Source organism: Thamnophis elegans, chromosome 2 (genome assembly GCF_009769535.1).
Source record: "Thamnophis elegans isolate rThaEle1 chromosome 2, rThaEle1.pri, whole genome shotgun sequence".
Taxonomy (NCBI): domain Eukaryota; kingdom Metazoa; phylum Chordata; class Lepidosauria; order Squamata; family Colubridae; genus Thamnophis; species Thamnophis elegans.
Genome location: NC_045542.1, coordinates 149,412,679 through 149,436,643, shown reverse-complemented (window position 1 = coordinate 149,436,643; position 23,965 = coordinate 149,412,679). Strand labels below are relative to the sequence as shown.

The 23,965-nt window shown below is 45.0% G+C and overlaps 2 protein-coding genes across 4 annotated transcripts in view; one reads left to right on the top strand and one right to left on the bottom strand.

Annotated features, from left to right (window-relative positions):
* Positions 1–23,965, bottom strand: part of LOC116503304 (zinc-binding protein A33-like) — a 902,198-nt gene that overhangs the window by 762,265 nt on the left and 115,968 nt on the right. The window lies entirely within an intron of this gene.
* LOC116503314 lies at positions 10,793–22,596 on the top strand. Of its 3 annotated transcripts, none has more exons than XM_032209646.1 (5): positions 10,793–10,874; positions 13,280–13,669; positions 15,244–15,327; positions 19,066–19,181; positions 22,447–22,596. In XM_032209646.1, the coding sequence occupies exons 1-5, from the start codon at positions 10,841–10,843 to the stop codon at positions 22,552–22,554; spliced, it is 732 nt and encodes a 243-aa protein (XP_032065537.1). In that variant the 5' UTR covers positions 10,793–10,840; the 3' UTR covers positions 22,555–22,596. The 3 variants fall into 3 exon arrangements, with proteins under 3 accessions (XP_032065537.1, XP_032065538.1, XP_032065539.1); XM_032209648.1 differs by having other exon boundaries at positions 10,795–10,870; positions 13,399–13,669; XM_032209647.1 differs by lacking the exon at positions 15,244–15,327.

Genomic DNA, 23,965 nt, shown 5'->3' with positions numbered 1-23,965 from the left:
AACTCCACCCTTGAGAATTAAAGTCAACTTGAAAAGTTTTACAAGCCTGGGACAACATTATTACTTCATCACTGACATTCAGAGCCAAAAGGTGCGAAGATATCTTTGTTTGGACTTGCTTATAAAAACATTTGGTAAATTTATCCAACGAATGGCAATTGGTTTGAGGAAATTTTGCTATTGGAGGGACACAGGCTGACAGATGGAAGAATGCAATTTAAAATTAGCTAAATCTGATTATTTTATCTTGTAATAGATATAGCTGAATAATAATTGATATTGATGGTAATGTATATAATGTGGAATTGGCTGATAGATTGAAGAATACAATTGAAAACTAGCTAAACCTAATTGCTCTTTTTGTAACAGATATAGCTGAATAATAATTGATATTGATAGCAATGTATATAATGTGGAGTCGATATGAGAAATAATAATTGGATATGAGAAAACAATTTTGGATTATACATAAAGAATATTAATTACAATAATTATCACTATTATAAAAACTAAATAAACTACATATAATCAAATATTAATCAATACTGGGAAAATGTTGTGATATATGATATGACTAAATATTATGGATGTTCAGATAAAATGGATGTTCAGATAAAATAGGATATGAGGATTTGATGTTAATAAAGGATTTTACAAGTAAGTAAATGAAATAGCTAGCATAGCTAAGGATGAAGGATGTTTAAATAACTATAGGTAATTAAAACTGGAGGTATAATGATGTTAATATGGTAAACATTTGAGTTAAGATATTTGAATTAATATGAGTTAATGGAAGAGAAGCACCAAAGCATGTTGTAACCAGTTGATATACTTCTTTTTTTTTATGATAGATACCTGTGTTTCGTTTTTTTTCCCTGCTTTGTCCTTTGTCGTTTTTGTCCTTTTTTGCTTTATTTTTTTTCTTTTTTATGCCTTTTCTTTTTGATTTTTTCTTTTCCCACTGGTGTGGGCAGGTATTGTTCAAGATTATTACTTTTATTAATATCTTTAAATAATAATTACAGTCAAATGAAAATGGATATATGATAATGCTTGAGTTAATATGAGTTATGTTTGTTGACCGTGGAGGAGATGTACCAAAGCTTGTCTGTAATCGATTGATACATTTTTTACAGATGTAAAGAAAGATGCTGTACTTGTTTTAATTAAAATTAAAAAACATTTATTAAAAAAAATCTCTCTCTCTCTCTCTCTATCTATCTATCTATCTATCTATCTATCTATCTATCTATCTATCTATAATATTACTTATAGAATAGGTGTATATATAGGACGTGGCAGCTCAGTGGCTAAGACGATGAGCTTGTTGATCAGAAAGGTTGGCAGGTCGGCGGTTTGAATCCCTAGTGCTGCGTCACGGAGTGAGCTCCCGTTACGTGTCCCAGCTTCTGCCAACCTCGCAGTTCGAAAGCATGTAAAAATGCAGGTAGAAAACCAGGGACCACCTTTGGTGGGAAGGTAACAGTGTTCTGTGCGCCTTTGCCGTTTAGTCATGACCACGGAGGCATCTTCGGACAGCATTGGCTCTTTGACTTTGAAACATATATGAGTACTGCCCCTTAGAGTTGGGAACAACGAGCATACATGTTTGAGGGGAATGACTATTTAAATACTTCCTGCCTTTACTACTTCCTATTTTTGCAAATGCTTGTTTATACATTGGGGACATTTCTGTAGAACAGGAAAGTTAGCAAGTTTAAGACTTATGGACTTCAATTCCCATAATTCCTCAGCCAGCCATGTGCTGGCTGGGAAATTCTAGGAGTTTTAGTCCACAGATCTTAAAGTCTCCAAGTTTGGGAAACCCTGCTGTAGAAGAGAAACTGGCTGAGCCAGAGAGAGGCATCAAATGGGGACTTAGGCTAGAATCCCTACATGGGCACAAGAGGACAAAGTTGAATGCCTTTGAACCTTATCTAGTCTCAATTAGCTGCAAGCTGTTCATTTGAGAAGATTCCTCTGTACTGCTGCTTGAGCAGTAAAGCAACTAATTGAACTTTTCAATTGTAGGTCTGGTTGTTTGCCCCTGACAATCACTTCTTAAAACATTTCTGTTTTAAGTCTTCCTCTTTTCTACATTCTAATTTTTTCAAACACTTGTCTATGAATTGGGGATGACCTGTTAAAACACTTCTTGTTTTCTATTTTCTAATTTTTTCAAACAATTGTCGATACATTAATATGCCAATCATTTTGAGTTGAATATTCTTGCTGCAACCTCTTTTAGTGGTTTTTTTTAAAAATCAACTTTTCAGTCTAACCCACAATGCTGGGATTTTGGGGGGTTAGGGTGGGGGAGTCTCCCATCCAAATATTAATCAGCTCCAGTCTGGTTATTGATCAGAGTAGTTAATTAGATGTTGCTATCCAGCTGGGAGCGTGTGCCATGTGTCTGCCTATAAACCCAGCATTGAAATATTTGTTGTTGCTGTTAGTTGCAAAGTTGTGTCCGGACTATCGCAACCCCATGGACAATGTTCTTCCAGGTCTTCCTGTCCTCTACCATCCTCTGGAGTCCATTTAAGCTCATGCCGACTGCTTCAGCCAGCCACCTCATTCTCTGTTGTCCCCTTCTTCTTTTGCCCTCCATCTTTCCCAGCATTAGGCTCTCCTCCCGGGGCCCCTTCTTCTCATCAGCTGGCCAAAGTATTTGAATTTCATCTTCAGGATCTGGCCTTCTAAAGAGCAGTCAGGGTTGATCTCCTCTAGGAGAAGAAAACCAATTGTTTGCTATGTTCTGGTGTTGCCAAAAACAGAAGTAAATGCTGCTTTTGGCAAAAACATCATAAAATGTGGTCACACGGAAGTCTAGCCTACTGAGGCTAGACTTCCGGAGGCCAAACCCCCACCGTAGGGAGGAGGAACCGACCAGGTGGTTCCGCCCCAGGCGACTTATGGACCCTGTTAGGTTCCAGACGGAGCTTGGGGTTATTCCAGATGCTCTCGCCCACAGTTCGGCGGAGACTCTTGCTGCGCCCTGGCACTCGGCAGCATCAGGGTCTCTGGACCGGATTGCGCCACTACGGCCCCTCCAGGTCAGCGGCTCACGGAGGCCTCCTTGGTTCACCGAGGAGCTCCGGGAGATAAAGCGCCGGAGGAGACGCCTAGAGCACCTGTGGAGATCCGATAGGTCCGAGTCGAACCGAGCACTGTTGACAGCATGCACCAAGGAGTACATTCGGGCGTTAAGAACTGCCAAAAGATCACACATTGTCTCCTTGGTAGCATCCGCCGAGTCCCGCCCAGCCACCCTGTTTAGGATAACCCGCTCCCTCCTAAATAGGAGGGAGACGGGGAACCCCCTACAGGGTAAGGCTGAGGAGTGTGTTCAGTTCTTGGCGGACAAAGTTGCTCAGTTTCGATCGGACCTGGACTCCACTCTTGCAGATCCAGCCGAGACACAAGGGAATGATTTGGCAGACCATCTCTGGGTTGAGTTTCAGGATGTTGCCTCCGGGGATGTGGACAAGGCTATGCGAGCTGTGAGCGCCTCCACCTGTATACTGGACCCGTGTCCCTCCTGGCTGGTCGCCAACAGCAGTGAGGTGACACGAGGCTGGATCCAGGCGGTTGTTACTGCCTCTCTTCGGGAGGGGTCCTTCCCCACCGCGCTGAAGGCGGCGGTGGTGAGGCCCCTCCTGAAGAAACCGTCTTTGGATCCAGCAGTTCTTAATAACTACCGTCCAGTCTCCAACCTCCCCTTTGTGGGGAAGGTTGTTGAGAAGGTGGTGGCCTTCCAGCTTCAGCGTACCTTGGAGGAAGCTAACTATCTTGACCCATTCCAGTCCGGCTTCAGGCCCGGTTACAGCACAGAAACCACTTTGGTCGCATTGACCGATGATCTCTGGAGAGCCAGAGATGGAGGCCATGCGTCCATCCTGGTTCTCCTTGACCTCTCAGCGGCTTTCGATACCATCGACCATGGTATCCTTCTGCGACGACTGCGGGAGGTGGGGGTGGGCGGCACTGTTCTGCAGTGGTTCTCCTCCTACCTCTCGGACAGGTCTCAGTCGGTGTTGGTGGGGGGGGGGAGAGATCGTCCCCGAGGCCCCTAACTTATGGGGTGCTGCAGGGCTCGGTCTTATCCCCCCTGCTATTCAACATATACATGAAACCGCTGGGCGAGATCATTCGGAGGCACGGGATAAAATACCATCAATACGCGGACGATACACAGTTGTATCTGTCCGCCCCGTGCCAACTCAATGAAGCGGTGGACATGATGAACCGGGGCCTTGAGGCTGTTAAAGACTGGATGAGAGCTAACAAACTGGTGCTCAACCCGGAAAAGACCGAGTGGCTGTTGTGTTTTCCTCCCAACAATTTGATTAATGTTCCATCAATCAGGCTGGGGGGGCAAAATTTATACCCCTCAGACAGGGTCCGCAACTTGGGAGTCCTCCTGGACCCACAGCTGAGTTTCGACCATCACTTGTCAGCTGTGACCAGGGGGGCATTTGCCCAGGTTCGCCTGGTGCGCCAGTTGCAGCCCTACCTGAACCGGGAGGCCCTCACAACAGTCACTCGAGCCCTTGTGATCTCTAGGCTGGAATACTGCAATGTGCTCTACATGGGGCTGCCCTTGAAGAGCATCCAGCGACTTCAGCTAGTCCAGAATGCGGCCGCGCGAGTGATCGTGGGCGCACCGTGGTTCGCCCACATAACACCGATCCTCCGTGAGCTGCGCTGGCTACCTGTTGATCGCCGGGTGCACTTCAAGGTCCTACTTACCATCCACAAAGCGCTCCATGGTAGTGGATCTGGCTATTTGAGAGACCGCCTTCTGCCAATTACCTCCCTGCATCCCATCAGATCGCACAGGGTAGGCCTCCTCCGAATTCCATCTGCCAGTCAGTGCCGACTGGCGACTACGCGGAGGAGAGCCTTCTCAGTTGCAGCTCCGACGCTATGGAACAATCTCCCCGTGGAGATCCGTACCCTCACCACCGTCCAGGCCTTCCGCACGGCCCTCAAGATCTGGCTATCCTGTCAGGCCTGGGATAGGACTTACTCTCTCCCCGCCCGAATGCTGAGTGAATGTTGTGTTTTTATGGTTAATTATATTTTTACTCACATTTTCTTTTATGTCTTGTCTTGCACTCCCTTCCCTCATTATTGTAAGCCGCCCTGAGTCCCCTCAGGGAAAAGGGTGGCCTATAAGTGTTCAATAAACTAAAAACTAAACTAAACTAAACATCACTGTGGGACATTGCAACTGGCTGTACCTGTGGGTTGGTTGCCAAGTGTCTGAAATGCAGTCATGTGACTCTGGGGAACTTGGAACTTCAGAACTGAGTCGTTATCATCCTCGGAGGTCCATTATAACTTTGAACGGTCCTAAGTGGTTGGTCATAAATCAAGCAGTGTATCGCAAAGGTATAACTTTATCACATGGCCATCACAAATGAAAGAAAGAGCCATTCTTGGATGACCTCTCCAACATTTGGAAGAATAATTACAATGCATGTGTACATATGTATATATACATGTGTATTTACAATATATTTATATGTATTTAAGGTGTGTGTGTGTCAGAGGTGGGTTCCTACCAGTTCGCACCTATTCGGTAGAACAGGTTAGAAGAGGTTCCACCAGTGGACCCGGAAAGCAGGCCACACCTACAGAAGAGGTTCCAAAATTGTTTGAAACCCACCACTGGTCCTTAGATATGATTATTCTACCCTATCATTCTCATATTTATAAAACTCAGTGCCTTTGTGAAAGTTAAGGATTACTACTGCATTTGTGGTGCAATCAGAACATTGCATGTGTTGAAGTTGTTTTAATGCAAACCAAAGATGCCTTTTAAAAAACAAGTTTACATCATATTCTTATCCATGCCAGTGCTATGTGTGAGGTAATTTAAGGTGGTTCTGACAAGTGTCATCGGCATCTTAGCAGTTAGACTTATATACCACTTCATAGGGCTTTCAGCCCTCTCTAAGCGGTTTACAGAGTCAGCATATCGCCCCCACAATCTGGGTCCTCATTTCACTCACCTCGGAAGGATGGAAGGCTGAGTCAACCTTGAGCCGGTGAGATTAGAACCTCTGAACTGCAGATAACAGTCAGCTGAAGTGGCCTGCAGTACTGCACCCTAACCACTGCGCCACCTCGGCATCTTCATATCCGGTCACATGGGCGGCAAGCCACTCCCATCCAGTCACATGGGTGGCAAGCCACTCCCACAAAGGGGGCCTGGATGACTGGGAATCTCCATAAATGTGTACAAAAACAATTATATGGGACCATAGAAGTGAAAGTCTGCCCTATTTTATGTGTATTGCATATACATACAACCAGACAAGGCTTTGATTATGCCATGGTAGCCATCAACTTGGCTTTATCTCCCCATTCCTGGATGTTCCTTAGGGGCAGGAAAGGGATCATAAATTTGGGGAACTTACCTAAGGGCCTAGAGCTCATTCCTTAGCCTTCTTCACCTATCTTACCTAGGTGAGATGAGCAGGGTAGAAATGGGATGGAGGGATAAATAAACAAAGGAGTAAATACCAGATTTTTCACTCATTGGCCCAGCTCCAACCTCCATGATCCATCTCCCCCAAAGGCCACCCAGGATAAGGATCCAGGCGGAGATGCCCAGTCTCTTCCCTTCATGGGGTGGGCTGCTGAAGGTCCACATCCCAACCACCATCTTGGCAGTTCCTCGGGTTTTGAAAAGGTTCCACCTTGATGTCATAATGGAACCCACCGGAAGAGCCAGTGGCTGGAGGGAATTCAGGCTGTTCCCACAGCTCTGCGCACCTCCCACCCCTGGTGCGAAGTAAGACAGGTCATCCTTTTCATGAAAAAAAACCCTTCTCTTGACTTTCCTGACAGGAAATCACCAGTTATAGAAACAATTTAGCATAAATAACTTTGGTTTGGAGTCAGCTTAGGAGCCTACAAAACAAAAATGAGGAAGCCCTTCAGAAAAGGAGAAGAAGGATTTATCCCAAAATAGTCTTGTGACTTCAGTCCCTTGTTATCAAGGGCACCGATCTACAAGTTGTTTTGGGGAGTAAAGTCACTTTGCAAAGATCCCAGGGTATTCTCTTAGTCATCATTGTTTCGTTTTTTCTTGTTACTATTTGCAGGCCTCTAGATCTATGGCTGGTTTTGTGGGTAGTCACTTTGCAAAGAGATTCTGTGATTCGTCACTGTTTTGGTTTTCTTGTTCACTTTTCAGGCCAAGCTAATTCGGGTGTGCTGAATGCTTAACAATTCAGGCAAGGTGTTGTGGTCTATTGGCTACTGGTCCTTCCAGCAGCTGAATTGGATGAGGTGTGGGAGTCAGGGTCAGCATCAAGGCAACCTGAGAGCTCTGAGGGGGAAGGGGGAGTGGAGCTTGCAGAGAGAGAGAGAGAGAGAGAGAGGGAGGGAGGGAGGGAGGGAGGGAGGGAGGGAGGGAGGTGAATCCTGAGCGGTCTGTCAACCCTCAGATGGAGAGTCAACAGCCCCAGCTCTGGAGGTGGCTGATGAAGAAGAGGAGGAACAGATGGGTCCAGTGCCTGACACACAGATGCACAGAAGGCAGAGGAGAGGAGAGCAGTGGAAATCCATGGGCCGATCCTTGGGAAGGAAGAGCCAACACTGCTAGCGAATCCCCACCCTAGCTCTGGCGATAAAACGCCGGGGGCATAGATGAATAGATGTAGCAGACAACTATTCATCTCCCTGCAGGATGGACTTGTTAGCCTGTGGTGAGAGAGAAACTTTTTGCCAGGGCTGCTGGCACTCCTAATTACAGGAATCTTTGAGTTAACTTCAAAGGGTTTGTTATGTTTGGGGAGCTGGGTCAGAACACAAGGTTTTAAAACGTACATTTTGAAGATTCACTGCAGATCAGAGTGATGTGAAACAGGGATGGGCTTCAAAAATTGCACCAACGGGTTCACTGCCCCGTTGCTGGGTGGGCGTGGCCATGGTGGGCATGGCCTAGTCAGCCTGCAGCACCACAGGTGGGGGGGGGTTGCCCTCCCCAGGCTCCAGAGGCTTTCCTCGAGCCTCTGGGAGGGCGCAAACTGCTTCCCCCGGGCTTTGGAGGCCAGAAACAGGCCCATTTCCAGACTTCAGGAACTTCCAGTAGGCCCATTTTTCGCCCTCCCCAGGTTCCACCCGGGCCCTGCACTTACCTAGCATGATGAATGGGCTGCGTGGAGACTCCTGCGAAGGGCTGGGTGGGGTGGGAGGGGTGGGCATGGCCAGCCAGGGGTGGCATTCGTGGGTTTGCTGAACTGGGCAGAATCCTAGCTAGAGTAAGGTGACCAGATTTTCAGATTGGTAAAGAGGGACACCTTTGACCGGGGGGGGGGGGGGTTGATTAAAAATTTTATACGGAGCAACAAAAATTATCATACAGCGCAAAAATAGAATTGTAATATTTTTTTTATTTCAACATAACTACAATTTATAAATATACATTGTAACTGTTGCCAAACATCAAAATTTTGATCGCGTGACCATGAGGATGCTGCAATGGCCGCTAAGTGTGAAGATGGTCACTAAGTGTGAAAAATGGTCATCAGTCACTTTTTTCAATGCCATTGTAACTTTGGTCACTAAGCCCATTATACCACCTTTCTTGCCACAGTTCTTAAGTGAATAACTGCAGCTGGTATTTTGTATTTTGGATAGAATCTTTTTTAAATAGCCTAAGACAATTTTAAAAAAGAATCCACACAGAATAAATTGAAGTAAAACATTTCAAACTATTCTTTCTATGCACAATATATTTCAAAGTATTGTGCATAGAATTTTTAAACATGGTTTCACTTCAATTTATTTTGGATAGAATCTTTTTTTAAATAGTCTAAGACAATTTAAAAAAAGAATCCACACAGAATTTTAAAAAATCCTATGCACAATAAATAAATATTATTTTAAAATACATTAAAAAATAAAAGAAAAAAAACCCAGCTCACTTACCAGCAGGCTTGCACTCCAAGTGTACCCAGAATGATGTAGATGTTAACACAAAGAATTGAGCAAATTGAAATGGTGAAATTAGTCAGGGAAATATTTTTCAAAGAAACTTTCCCACCATCTTTGCCAGACCTCCAACCTCTGTGCCCCTCCCCTCTGGAAAATCCAGGAAGTAACACTCGCGGCCCCTCTAGCCACATGTTTCCTGGAGCTCTATGGTACTTGGTCATTTTTTCTTATAAAATGAGGTAAAAGGGGCGTGGGGGGGTCCGTTTTCTTGCTTTAATGTTTTAATTATATCTTCAATGAAAGTACTGAGACAGAGAGAGAGAGGTTAGACAGGGTGTCTTTTGTCTTGCCCCAGTTAGGATTTCTTAAGCAAATCCACTGGGATTTCAACATGAAGCCAGAAAATTGGGACTTTTTAAAAATGGCCCGGGACACGGGACAAATTGTTATAAAGCGTGATTGTCTCACTGAAATTGGGACGTCTGGTCACCTTAAGCTAGAGGATCACCCAAACCTGAGCAACCCCCTACCAGCCCACCCCTGGTATGAAGCCAGGACTTCATTAGTCACCTATTTCTCCTTCCCAGAACCCCCAAGGCCTCTGGCATCAGCTTTTAAAAGGGGAGAGAACGCTGGATGCACCCAAAGCCCTGATGTTCTGTGCAAAGTGCCAGCTGGTCAGCTGCAGGGTGGAAGTGAATGGAGATGTCACAATTTAAACACACCTAAACCAATTTTCCTCCTCCTTTCAAGGAACAGCTTCATGCTTAACAGAGGAGAAATGAACCTGGAGTTTCTCCTTTCGGAGGCCAAGATCTGAAATAGCCACCCAGAATTCACTATATGATTTATGGATGGCAGAAAGTGTTTCGCTGGGGTTACATAGGATGGCATTTAAGGTTTTTTTTTTTTAAAAAATGCATCTAATTTGTAACTTTGGTTTAACTTTTAGAAGAAGTTGTTCGGGATTTCATCAAATCCCAAATCCCAATTTCTCAGTAGAACCTAATTACACTGGGGAGGGATTCACAAGGAGGCTCAAAGAAGTCCCAACTCCACAAGCCCTGCCCCTTTTATGTGCATCACAATGTACGCAAAAGGGGTGGGGCTTCCATTGCATGGATATGTCTTCCTCTTGACTTCTTGTACCTCCTGCTCTGGATATCCCTGATTTACAATGAACTCCATGAAATGGAATAGTTCATATCTACACCAGAGGTGGGTTGCTGACAGTTTGGCCCGGTTCGGCCAAACCGGTATTGGTATGCCAGCCTGGGTCACAGAACTGGCAGCGACCGAGGCTGGCCATGCCTCCAAACAGTTCCCCGGTTGCCAAAGTCACTGTTGCCATCTTGTTTTGGAGTTCTGTTGAACTGCGTATGCGCAGGCATCACCCATCCAGCATGCACACATGAGCGAATGGGCAGTAACACTGGCTAGACCCCCCACCCCTGGGTAGATTTAATCCTTTGGGTCCATCTGTAAAGCAGGGAATGTTGTGACACTCTAGAGGAGGAGGAGTTGACCAGGACTGAAGGAGACTGAAGTTGTGGAAAGTCTTTGGTCCACGTACTGTGGGAGTCAGATAGTGATATAAACTGGGGGGGCTCCAGGAAGGAGGGTGGGTGTGTTGTTGACAAATATCCCCCTCCTCCCCCCGGCTACTGCACATTGTGGAAAGGCCTTTAACCGTTGTTTTTATATTTGTGCCGAGCTGGCAGAATTTTGCTGGAGCCAGGAGGACGTAGGGTAAAAGTCTGGCTCCATTGGCACACTTCCTCAAAATGGAGCAGAGGAAGGTGGAAGTGAAATGAACTGACAAGGGAAAGTGATGGGCAGAGGAGAAAGTGCTCCAAAGGCAGAGGAGAAGACACTCTTGGCTGCGATGCCAAGTCCGTGGCTGCTCCTGATGCTGGTGGGTGAGTAAAGGGGCTGCTTTGCTAAGCAGGAAAGAGACAGAAAACCTTTTCTTGAGATGGGGGCTTCAGGCTGCCCATGTTCTACAGAGCCCAGCATGGCAGCAATGCTGAGGGCGGAATTCTTTGGCAGCGTCGAAAGAGAAGGGCTGGTTTCAATAAACCTCAAAGCTTTTCAACATGGAGCTCCAGTTAGTAGAATGAAATGAAACATTCTAAACATGGTAATGGTATAGATCTAATTAGGATGGGCGTGAGTTACATTAATACCTTTAACTGTGCAAAGTAATCATGTTAAATGTTTACTACATAAAAAAACTGAATTTGAAGAGACATGTTACTTGTAGGAAATAGATGGAAAGGGGATGATGAATTTGGTTTATTTTAAAGGGGAAAAAACCCACAGTTTTATGTATGTAATAAACATTAAAAACTGGAAGATATGAAAAGAATACGGCAAAAATTGAAAATGGAAATATAATGCAAAATGTATTATGTATATGTGAAAATGTTAAAGGGGAAATCGGGACAACACTTTGTTCATAAAAGAACAAAGTGTTTGCTTTGCCTTGCCTTTGCCTTTGCCTTTGCCATTGCCTTTGCCTTTGCCTTTGCCTTTGCCTTTGCCTTTGCCTTTGCCTTTGCCTTTGCCTTTGCCTTTGCCTTTGCCTTTGCTGAATGAAAGTTGTGTTTTTACTATTTTTTCTTTGTTCACATACTGTTCTGTTTTTGACACTGCACCCCCCTCCCTTGTGGTTGTAAGCCGCCCTGAGTCCCCTCAGGGAAAAGGGCGGCATATAAATCCCAATAAAACTCTAAAACTCTAAAACTCTAAACTCTTTGCCTTTGCCTTTGCCTTTGCCTTTGCCTTTGCCTTTGCCTTTGCCTTTGCTTTGCCTTGCCTTGCTTTACTTTGTTTTCCCTTGCCTTTGCCTTGCCTTTGCCTTGCCTTGCCTTGCCTTGCCTTGCTTTGCCTTTGCCTTTGCCTTTGCCTTTGCCTTTGCCTTGCCTTGCTTTGCCTTGCCTTTGCTTTGCTTTGCTTTGCTTTGCTTTGCTTTGCCTTTGCCTTTGCCTTGCCTTTGCCTTTGCCTTGCCTTGCCTTGCCTTGCCTTGCTTTGCCTTGCCTTTGCTTTGCTTTGCCTTGCCTTTGCCTTGCCTTTGCCTTGCCTTGCCTTGCCTTGCTTTGCCTTGCCTTTGCTTTGCCTTGCCTTTGCCTTGCCTTTGCCTTGCCTTGCCTTGCCTTGCCTTGCTTTGCCTTTGCCTTTGCCTTTGCCTTTGCCTTTGCCTTTGCCTTTGCCGTTGCCTTTGCCTTTGCCTTTGCCTTTGCCTTTGCCTTTGCCTTTGCCTTTGCCTTGCCTTTGCCTTTGCCTTTGCCTTTGCCTTTGCCTTTGCCTTTGCCTTTGCTTTGCTTTGCCTTGCCTTGCCTTGCTTTACTTTGTTTTGCCTTGCCTTGCCTTGCCTTTGCCTTGCCTTTGCCTTGCCTTGCCTTGCCTTGCCTTGCTTTGCCTTTGCCTTTGCCTTTGCCTTTGCCTTTGCCTTGCCTTGCTTTGCCTTGCCTTTGCTTTGCTTTGCTTTGCCTTGCCTTTGCCTTGCCTTTGCCTTGCCTTGCCTTGCCTTGCCTTGCTTTGCTTTGCTTTGCCTTTGCCTTTGCCTTTGCCTTTGCCTTTGCCTTTGCCTTTGCCTTGCCTTGCTTTGCCTTGCCTTGCTTTACTTTGTTTTGCTTTGCCTTTGCCTTGCCTTGCTTTGCTTTGCTTTGCTTTGCCTTTGCCTTGCCTTTGCCTTTGCCTTGCCTTGCCTTGCCTTTGCCTTTGCCTTTGCCTTTGCCTTTGCCTTTGCCTTTGCCTTGCCTTGCTTTGCCTTGCCTTTGCTTTGCTTTGCTTTGCTTTGCTTTGCTTTGCCTTGCCTTTGCCTTGCCTTGCCTTGCCTTGCCTTGCCTTGCCTTGCTTTGCCTTTGCCTTTGCCTTTGCCTTTGCCTTTGCCTTTGCCTTGCCTTGCTTTGCCTTGCCTTGCTTTACTTTGTTTTGCTTTGCCTTTGCCTTGCCTTGCCTTGCCTTGCCTTGCCTTGCTTTGCTTTGCCTTTGCCTTGCCTTGCCTTGCCTTGCCTTGCCTTGCCTTGCCTTGCGTTGCTTTGCTTTGCCTTTGCCTTTGCCTTGCCTTTGCCTTTGCCTTTGCCTTTGCCTTTGCCTTTGCCTTTGCCTTTGCCTTTGCCTTTGCCTTTGCCTTTGCCTTTGCCTTTGCCTTTGCCTTTGCCTTTGCCTTTGCCTTGCCATGGGTTCACCATCATGGGTATAGAGTTTCCTGCTCAGGCATGGAGTTTTACTAGAAGACCTCCAAAGTCCCTTCTCTCTCTTATTCTGTATTCTGTAGACCTCGCTGCTAACACCTTCTCCTGTTCTTTTTCTCCCCAGGCCCTGCTGCAGGCCTTGTGCTGTCTACACCCTCATTCCCAGTTTCCGTCTCTCATGGTAAGAGCGCCTTGCTTCCAGTCTCGTTGAATTTTTCTTCTTCGGTGCCCGCCTACTTCCAGATCCGATGGCGTTTCATCCCCGGCCAGTGGCTGGTGTTGATTGTGAAAGCCGATAACTGCCAGGCAGACAATGGTACCCGTCAGTGGTGGGACGCTTGCGAGATCACAGTGGCGGAAGCAAAGAGATACAGGCACCGAGCAGAGTGGTCTTCCGAAGACACTTCGCTGATACTGCGGGATGCCAGAGTAGAAGATTCGGGAATTTATAACATCAAGGTGCTGGCCTTGGGGGTCCGAGTGTCAGCCAACATCAACCTAACTGTGATCAATGGTAAGAGAATGAAAATAGGTCTGTACTCGCGGGGAAGGACATCTCTGGAGAAGTCAAGAAAGTTGAGATGTCAACTGCAATACAATTGTTCATGGCATCAGAGTTGTGCAGGAGTAACAGAATAACAGAGTTGGAAGAGACCTTGGAGATCTTCTAGTCCAACCCCCTGCTCAGGCAGGAAACCCTATCCCATTTCAGGCAAATGGTTACCCAATCTATTCTTAAAAACCTCCAGTGTTGGAGCACCCACAACTTCTGGAGGCAAGTTGTTCCACTGATTAATTGTTCTAACTGTCAGGAAATTTCTCCTTAGTCCTAGGTTGCTTCTCTCCTTGATTAGTTTCATGTGTTGCTTCTTGTTCTGAGTTGTGTAATTGTGGCCATCTTGACTTCCCCACAGGACACAATTGACGGGAGGACCCTAAGTTTTATTTATTGACATTAAATGTTATTTCTTTGTTTTGACTTTATTGCTTTATCTGGTTTATAAGGCTTACACCAGACCTTTAAGATGAATACATTTTCAATAACATTTTCAATAATCTTTACATCTCCTGAGGCTATTAAAATATTAAAAGCAGACGGAATGTCCTTAATTTTATTTCCCAGCCCACATTGTCTGGATTGAAGTTCTCAGGTCCACTCAAAGCAGCTGTTTTCTATGTACAGTAGCACTTCACAGCTAAGTCATGATGGCCAAATCTCCTGCCGATTGGACAGCAATGCCCATATTTCCAAGTTGCACTTTGTCTAGAGTAGTGTTTCCCAATCTTGGGCATGCTCAGCTGCGTAGACTTCAACTCCCAGATTTCTCATCAATGGTTATGCTGGCTGTGGAATTCTGGGATCTGAAGTCTATACGAGTGTTCCTCAAATATGACAACTTTCAGATGTATGGACTTCATGGATCATGGCTCTCCCATCCCTGCTTTATTCATGAGGAAGTAAGCAGCTGATTTGGGAGAGGATTTTTCTTAATTGGGAAATCAAAGCAAATTGGCGGTAGATAGGAGCCAATGGAATTCAAGGTGGGCTGGACATAGATCTCTTGTGGGCACAAAGGGACTTGGGAATGATGACGCATTTGACCCAAGGGTGGGATGCTGTTGGCATTACTGCGGGTTTGGTGCATGCACAATTTTGCATGAATGCTAGACATGTACTCCGTGCGCATGCACATTTGACCATAAATGCAATAAAAATTGCTCTGCGCACGTGCAGAAGCAAAAAGCAAGATGGCAGCCTTTACAGTGGCGCTGGGAGAACTGGTTCAGGGGCGTGGCAGGCCTGGGTTGCTGCCGTTTCCAGCGACCCAGGCCGCCAAATTACTACTGGTCCAAACCGGTAGGAACCCACCACTGATTTGACTCCTCAGCCTGGTCATCCCCTCCCCTAGCTGGGTGATTTGCATTTTTAGACTTCCAAGATTCTGTTAATGTAGCTTTACAATAGAGTAGAATTAGTTCCTCCAATTGTGTTTCTTGTTTGGGAAAGTGAACAGAAGGAACCCTCAAAGGGCTGAGGTGTGCTTAGCATTAAAAAAAAAACGTCTTTTTTTAAAAAAATCTTAACAGAAACCAGCAATCCCCTCTTGAATGGTGCTGCCTTTGATGATCAGAGAAGAGGGATCTCTTCTAGCAAAAGCACAAATGTAGCAGGTTTGTATGGGAGATGGAAATAATTAGAAAAGAAAACCAGGAATTAAATGGAATGTGGAAGGGGGAAATGACTATCAGGTACTGGAACATGAAACTTAATCATGCTTTTAGACATTATCTCTATCCATCACATGCTAAAGAGGGATCACCTGCTTTCCAGTATACAGATTTAGCAGAGTTGGAAGGGACTTTGTTGGTCATCTAGTCCAACCAGGAGTGGGTTCCGGCAGTCACTACTGCCGGTTTGTTCGTGGGCGATCTGCGCATGTGCAGAAGCAAAGAACAATATGGTGGTGCCTACAGCGCTGCCCAGAGAACCAGTTTGGGGGGCATGGCAGGCCTGGGTGGCTGCCAGTTCCAGTGACCCAAGCCGCCAAACCACTACCAGTTCGGCTGAACCAGTCCGAACCGGTAGGAACCCACCACTGAGTCCAACCCCCCACCCAAGCAGGAGACCCTGCCTATACTATTTCTAACAGATGGCAGCCCAGTCTCTTCTTGAAAGCTTCCAGTGATGAAGCTCTTACAACTTCCGAAGGCAAAGCTGTTCTGTTGGTTGATTGTTCTCACTGTCAGAAAATTCCTCCTTATTTCTAGGTTGAATCTCTCCTTGATCAGCTTCCATCCATTATTCCTTGTCTGGCCTTTGGATGCCTTGGAAAATAGCTTGACCCCCTCCTCTCTGTGGCGGTCCTATTTTCCATCTCTGTACTGCTGCTGCTATGTAATATAAATGGACTAAAGCTGGAATAAGCAAAGGCTGCTCTCTTTGGAACAGTCAATGCTAATTATCCCCCAGATTGCTTCCAGTGGCTCTGAACAGTTCTGAGCCTTTTGATACAGACAGAAAAACAAAGATGCAGTTAATGTAAATCAGTATTTTTCTACCTCAGCAACATTATCATGTGTGGACTTAAAGTCCCAGAATTCTGCAGTCAAGATGGCTGGCTGGGATATTCTGAGAGTCGAAGTCAGCATCTGTTAAATTTGCTGAAGTTGAGAGACACTGATATATATTGTTGCCTGGTGTTTATGGTTTTCTCGCTCCCGGTTTTGGCGTGCCTCTTCTCCCATTTGTACCAGTAAATTGTGTTGATCTTGCTGGTATTTAATAAAAAAATCATCAATAGCAATATAACTTGTATACCACTTCACAGCCCTCTCTAAGTGGTTTACAGAGTCAGCATATCCCAACCATCTGGGTCCTCATTTTACCCACCTTGGAAGGACAGGAGGCTGAGTCAACCTTGAGCCTGGTGAGATTTGAACTGCCAAATTGCAGTCAGCCGGCAGTCAGCAGAATTAGCCTACAGTACTGCATTCTAACCACTGCGCCACCACATCTTATAATCAAGCACTGTGTATAGATATGGAGTTTTGGAAGTATGCAAGATACAAACTGAACTGGAAAATTTCCAAATGCATAGTTTGGAAGATGCAAACTGAATTAGAAATTATGTTTAGTAATGTCCCCACATTTCTGTGTTGAAACTTGTGACATTTTACCCTGTTTCCCTGACAATAAGACCTCCCCGGATAATGAGTGCATGCGCTAATTCAACAGGAATAGGTTACCACACCAGCCACGTTGGAGGAAATTCCCTCATTGCATAACTATTAAATGTGCAATAGCTTAATCTTCTCTTTTTCCCTTACCACCCCACAGTGATGTCATCATATTATGGGTGCTGGACAACCAGCTCACAATATTTGTCTGACTTTAGAAGAAGACATATTGGCACGGACTTTCTCCTTCCAAATCTTGAATCGTACGATGCTGTTTCAGCATCAGATAACTCTGCCTGTTTCATGTCAATCAATTGAATTGTTGATCTTGATTGAATAACAAAGAAAAGATTCGATATTCATTTATCCACAAGAATAGAACAGAACAGAATAATGGAGTTGGAAGGGACCTTGGAAGTTTTCTAGTTCAACCCTTGCTCAAGAAGGAAACCCTATATCATTTCAGACAAATGGTTGTCCAATCTCTTCTTAGAAAACCTCCAGTGATGGAGCACCCACAATTTCTGGAGGCAAGCTGTTCCACTGGTTTATTGTTCTGTCAGGAAATTTCTCCTTAGTTCTAAGTTGGTCCTCTCCTTGATTAGTTTCCATCCATTCCTTCCTGTCCTGCCTTCAGGTGCATTGGAGAATAGGTTGATCCCCTCTTCTTTGTGGCAGCCCTTCAAATATCGGAATACTGCTATCATGTTGCCCTTAGACATTTTTCACTAGAGACATGTCCATTTCCATCAACCGTTCTTCATATGTATCAGGTCCCAGATATTTCTACAGGAACATTGGCATTTTGGTGGGAGGAAGAGGGGAAGGAATGGAGTGGTCTGTATATGAAGTTCCTGTTTCCAGTTTCTGTTTCTGTTTCCCGTATTACTGTGCTAATCTCTATATGACGTTTCTATTTTTTGCACTACTGTGTTAGTCTCTGTTTCTGTTACCCTGCAATGATGTAGTGTGGGAGAGGTTTGGTTAGCATTGCTTAAATGGCTGGTTTTAAGTGATAAGCTTCAGTTCATGCCTAGATTTCTTGTTATCACAAACCTTCCAATAATAAAGCTCCTTTTGCAGTTTCAGTTTCAGAGTCCTACTTTCTTGGGAAGATTGGAGAGGCAAGACCTTACAATATGTTTTAGTCTCCAGTCCCCTAATCATCTTTCTTCCTCTTCTCTACACTCTTTCTAGAGTCTCAACATCTCTTTTTATAGTGCGGCAACCAAATCTGGATGCAATATTCAAAGTGTGGTCTTACCAAGACATTATAAAGTGGTATTAAGACTTCATAATGATATAAGGACTGTGGACTTGGGCAGAATTCAGACTAGAAACTTCCAAGGTCCCTTCCACTTCTATAATTTGATGATTATGTTTCTTACTAAGCGGAGCCAGCCACCTCTTGAAGCAAGCAGTTCAGAGGTGGGTTCCTACTGGTTTGGACTGGTTCGGACTGGTTCAGCCAAACCGGTAGTGGTTTGGTGGCCTGGGTTGCTGGAACTTGCAGTGACCCAGGTCTGCCACTCCCCCAAACCAGTTCTGCCATCTTAATTTTCAGTTCTGTGCATGCACAGAACAATTGTAATTGCACACATTTATTTATTTTTGTTTTTTAAAATTTTTGTACATGCACAGACCCATTTTGTGCAAATTTGCACATAGCAAATTTTTTGCACATATCGAACCGGCAGTAATGCCGGGAGCAACCCACCCCTGAGGCAGTTCCTTTATCTAGCCATTCTTCTCACGGCAGGAAGTTCATACTCATATTTCACTGAGCTTGGCTTCCTTGCTATTCCCAGCTGCTGGTTGTTGGCCAGCTCTGCAGCTTGAGACACTCGGAAATGGAAGTGTAAGGTTTCCTAATAATGCCCTAATTGATTTATGAGTATCGAGTCAAGTTTCAATACAAAACTAATCATTTATTAGGAGCATCATAGGCAAGATCTTTTCACAATCAGATCTAAGCTTTGTTTGATTTATGGCTGCACTTTACCCCAGTTCCTTCCCTCCCCTCAGTCTGTGTCATAAATCACATTCCCCTATGAGATGCAGCCCTCCCAAGCCTGCTGCAGTAATCTGAGATCCAACTTCAGTCGACAGTATGAGTGGAATGCACTCCCCCTCCTTCTCTCACTATGACAACCTTGGGAGTTGATAGGATTCTTTCCTCTTGCTTCTTCCTGAGGAAATCATGGCGGTGATCCTGTCCAATGTCTCTTGTAGCAGCTCCAGTCCCTTTGGTAAAGGCGGAATTTGGCAGAGACTATACGGTGACCAATATCATCCGACTGAGCTTAGCTGGCCTGATTCTCTGTCTCCTCGGATTCATCATAGCAGAGGTAAATGGCTATGTATTGTGTTTCTCCTCCAGCCCTCCGTCATATTGCTTGTCCAGTTTGCTGAATGGAGAGTTAAAGATGACCTTGATATCAGTGGTGGGATCCAAATTTTTTTTACTATCAGTTCTGTGGGCTTGGCTTGGTGGGTATGGCAGCAGAAGAATACTGCAAAATCCCTATTCCCTCCCCTCTCCAAGGCAAGGATACTGTAAAAATTCCATTTCCACCCTACTCCAGGGGAAGAATACTGTAAAATCTCAATATCCTCCCCACTCCTGGGGGAAGGATACTGTAAAATCCCAATTCCCTCCCCACCCCACTAACCTGCTTTCCAGCTCTGATCTCCTGTGCAGGGCAACAGAAGAAGACCCAGCCAATCAGCTGGGACTCTGACCAGCTGGGACTCGGGAGGCAGAGAATAGATAGGGGCGGGGCCAGCCAGAGGTGGTATTTGCCGGTTCTCCGAACTACTCAAAATTTCCACTACTGGTTTGCTAGAACCGGTCAGAACTGGCTGAATACCACCTCTGCTTGATATGCTCTTTCCTTGGGGGAAAGACAATACAGGTAGTCCTCAATTTACAACATTTCATTTAATGACCATTTGAAGTACTGAAAATGTGACCAATGACCATTTTTCACACTCTTGACTATTGCAGCATCCCCACGGTCACCTGATTGGAATTTGGATGCTTGGCAATTCTAGTTCATATTGATGACAGTCACAGCATCCTGGGGTCATGTGATCACCTTTTGCAACCTTCTGACAAGCAAAGTCACTGGGGAATCCAGATGTAATTAGCAACCCTGTTACTAACTCAACAACTGCAGTGATTCGCTTAACAACTGGGACACGGAAAGTTATAAAATGGGGCAAAACTCACTTAACAGCTCGCTTAGCAACAGAAAGTTTGGATTTAATTGTGGTTATAAGTTGAGGACCACCTATCGTTCAGCGTCTGGATTTTCAACATTTGCAGGATGGGTAATCCTTGACTTTGGCCACTATTGGGCCTGAAATTTTGGTTGTTATTTGTTGTACTCAAGTAACCAAGCTCGATTTTATGGGTGGTTTTTTTATGACAGATGTTAAGTGAGTCACCGTGGTCATTAAGCAAATCACATGATGATTAAATGGATCATGTGATCATAAGTTTGAATCCAGCTTATCCATTGCATTTTTTTGGACTAGGAAATGGCAAAAAAAATGTTGCGAAATGTGATCATGTGGCCATTGGATGCTAAAACCAGTTGTAGATGTGAGCTGGTTGCCAAGCACCCGAAATATGTTTCTGTCACTGTGAGGGCGGTAAGGCAGTCATAACTCGGAGGACAATTCATAAGTAACTTTTTCAAGTTACATCATAACTTTGAATGGTCATTAAAGAACCAGTTGTAAATTGAGGATTACCGATATTTGCTTGAGCAGATCTTAGATTTCCTTCCTGGGTGATACCCAAGCAATGCTAACTTCACTCTGCCATGAAATCCTTCAAGGCTCCTCTCTTATATATACCAGAGTACAGTCTGAATCTTGAAATTCAACCACGCCAGGCCATCTTTCAGTCTAGATCTGTGGGGGGTTTGTAGAGAGGGGGAGGTTCTAGATCTCATCCCCATCTCGATGATTGTATCTCTCCGGAGATGGGAGAGTTACTGAAGTCCACGGCTCAACAACAGATGCCTTTCTACCTTATCAAATCCCTTGTCATTGCAAGATCAAGAAAATGAAGGACGTGGATTTCCACAAGATGGAGTAAGCACAGATTCCTGGAAAAATGTTAGATAAACTTCCCTGCTCTGTTGATAGGAAATCTCTTTGAGATGATTGTACCTGTCTTTAGAGCAGGAGATCTCTGACAAAAATTTTTTTCGAACCTCCTCTGTGGGTGTGGCCTCCTTTGTGGGAGTGGCTTGCCGACCATGTTCTCTCTCTCTCTTTCTCTCTCTCTCTCTTTTTTCTCTCTCTCTCTTTCCTTCCTTTTGTCTCTCTGTCCCTTTTTCTTTTTTTTTCTTTCATCTCTCACTTTTTCTTTCTTTTTTTCTTTATTTCTTTCTTCCTTTCTTTCGCTTTTTCTCTCTGTGTGAGTCTGTGTGTGTCTGTGTGTTAATTTTGGAACCTCTTCTGTAGGTGTCGCCTGCTTTCCGGGTCCACTGGTGGAACCTCTTCTAACCGGTTTGGTAGATTTGACGAACCGGTTCTACCGAACTGGTGCGAACTGGTAGGAACCCACCTCTGGTCTCCAACCTTGGCAACAGCCGGCTGGGGAATTCTGGGAGTTGAAGTCTGCCAGGCTTTAAGTTGCCACGGATGGAGACCCTCTGCTTTAGAGGGATATCTCCAGAAAGGGTTAAAAGAAATAAGATGGTGATTGCAGTCATGCTATTGGAATTGCGATCTTGACTTTCTCACCCTACTCTTACAGAGATTCCTAAGAAAGGGACTTGTCTTAAAGAGATAATGATTTGTTTGTTCCCTCTTTTAATGAACGTAATTACCAAGGAAATAGATTCCCATCTAGATATTTATCTATCCTGCTCTATGCATTTTGGGGAGAGAAAATCCCCCAACATCTTAGTGAAAAGCCGGCATGTGGCCTTAGGTCCAAGAAACTGATGCTTCCTGGGTACAATAGAGAGGCAGCATCTGTGACATCCTTGTGCAGCCTCAAGGCAGGCAGATGTTGATGTGATACTCATGGACCACAACTATAATGTTTTTGGGGTTTCCCGCCCCGTCCCAGCATTGTTAGGCAGGCAACCTTTTATTGCAGGATCTAAATGGAAGTATGATCTAGTATAGCAATAGTACTTAGACTTATATACCGCTTCACAGTGCTTTACAGCCCTCTCTAAGGGGTTTACAGAGTCAGCCTATTGTCCCCAACAACGTGGGTCCTCATTTTACCGACCTCGGAAGGCTGGAAGGTTAAGTTAACCTTGAGCCAGTCAGAATCGAACTGCTGGTAGCTGGCAGTCAACAGAATTAGCCTGCAGTACTGCATTCTAACCACTGCGCCCCCCACAGCTCTTTTTATAATCCAACTAGACTGGAGAAAATAAAAAGACTGAATCAAGAGCCAAGCTAAGGTTCTGTGGGAGATGGGTAAGCTTTTGTTGATCTACAGACTCAGCATTAATCTGATACATATAATCTAATTTATCAAGTTGCAACTATGAAAATAGACAAGGCTGGAGCTCAACTGCCTGGTTCTTCTGCTCACTAGGTGTTGAAGAAAGTCAGAGATTGTTCTTCTTTTTACAGAATGTTGCCTCCAGACCGCGAGAGACAAGGGTGCATCAGATGGAAATTCCCTTCTCCTCCTCCCCAGTTGAGCAATGTTTCCTGACTTGTGAAAATCACCCAAGTTAGGTGGATGTGGACAAAAAACACCTTGTAAAATTTGTTGCTGATCTTCTGTGGTCCTTCTTTGCAACAGGCCACTAAAGTATTTGTTGTAGGGTGGATAGACTCTCCTTTCTAGGATGAAAGTTCCTAGGACTCAACACTATGAAGTCTACCATTGCACCACTTCGCCTTTGCTCTGTAGCTTCTGGAAAGGGGTTGTAAGCCCACTGCTGGCTAGAATGCACAGATGAATCACAGATGAATCACAGATGAACAGCATTGGCATGTGACATGAGGCTTATGTGCTTAGAAGATTGCACCCTCAAAAACGGGTACAGGAACCGGCTGTAGGTCTGAACAAAGCCACTTCCTCAAGTGCTTTTAATTTTTTTGCTGTCCAAATAGTTGGACTTCTATTCTTGTAAATCTCAACTAGCAAGTCAAAGTCCCCAAGGTGCTTTTTCAGGTGGCAACTAACTAAACAATTTGGGTTGAACAACCTTGGAATCAGTAATGGCATCCTATTTTCTTCACTACTGGTTTGATAGCGGGAACGTGCATGTCTGGGTATGCGCAGAACCTTCTGCGTGTGTTTGTGCATGCGCAGAAGGTCCTTGATGATGTCTGGGTGGGTGGGTGGAGCCTCGTGCCGCTGCCACTACCGGCTTGCCTGAACTGGTGTGAACCGGCAGCATACCACCTCTGCTTGGAATGGGGTGGGAGTAGGAATGGATTTCCAGAGGACAACATTGCAGATTACAGGAACCAGGAGCACCACTCAGGTGACTTTGAGGACACAGATAAACCTCCAAGTGCTTCAACGACCCTCTAAAAGGATGCAAATGACCAGCTGTCTGCAAGGAGCATAAATCCTTCCATTCCCCCACCATCCTGTCAGAACTGAATAAGCTTCTTGGATGAGAAGTGAAACATCTTCAAAAGAAAAAAAACCCCAGAAAGTCCAGTTGCCTCTTGAAAAAGCACCTTTGGGACAACCATGATCTGGATGACTGAGAATATATACAGACTTTTAGCAATTCAAAGCATTCCATGTTTGCTGGAATGATGGGATTGAATTGCAATGTATTTTGGAGAGCCTTTGGCTGGAGATGGTTGGACCAGGAAGTTGGAGGTATCCCTGGAGAACAAGCTTGATCCAATTCAAGTTCTACAAGAGGCAATCCTGAAAGCATCTACAGTGGTTTGATTTTCTTTTTCCTTGAACATCTCCCCTGAAGTGGGTTCCTTGGTGCTCTCTGAGCTTGTTTTCTTGCAGATATTTCATTACCCAAACTAGGTGACATCAGTGCCAGTGAAAGCAAATCCTACTCCCTACCAGCACTGATGATGTTACCTAGTTGGGTCATGAAATGTTGCAAGAAAATACCAAATTCAGGGAGCACCAACCCGAGCTACAAATATTCATAGAAATATT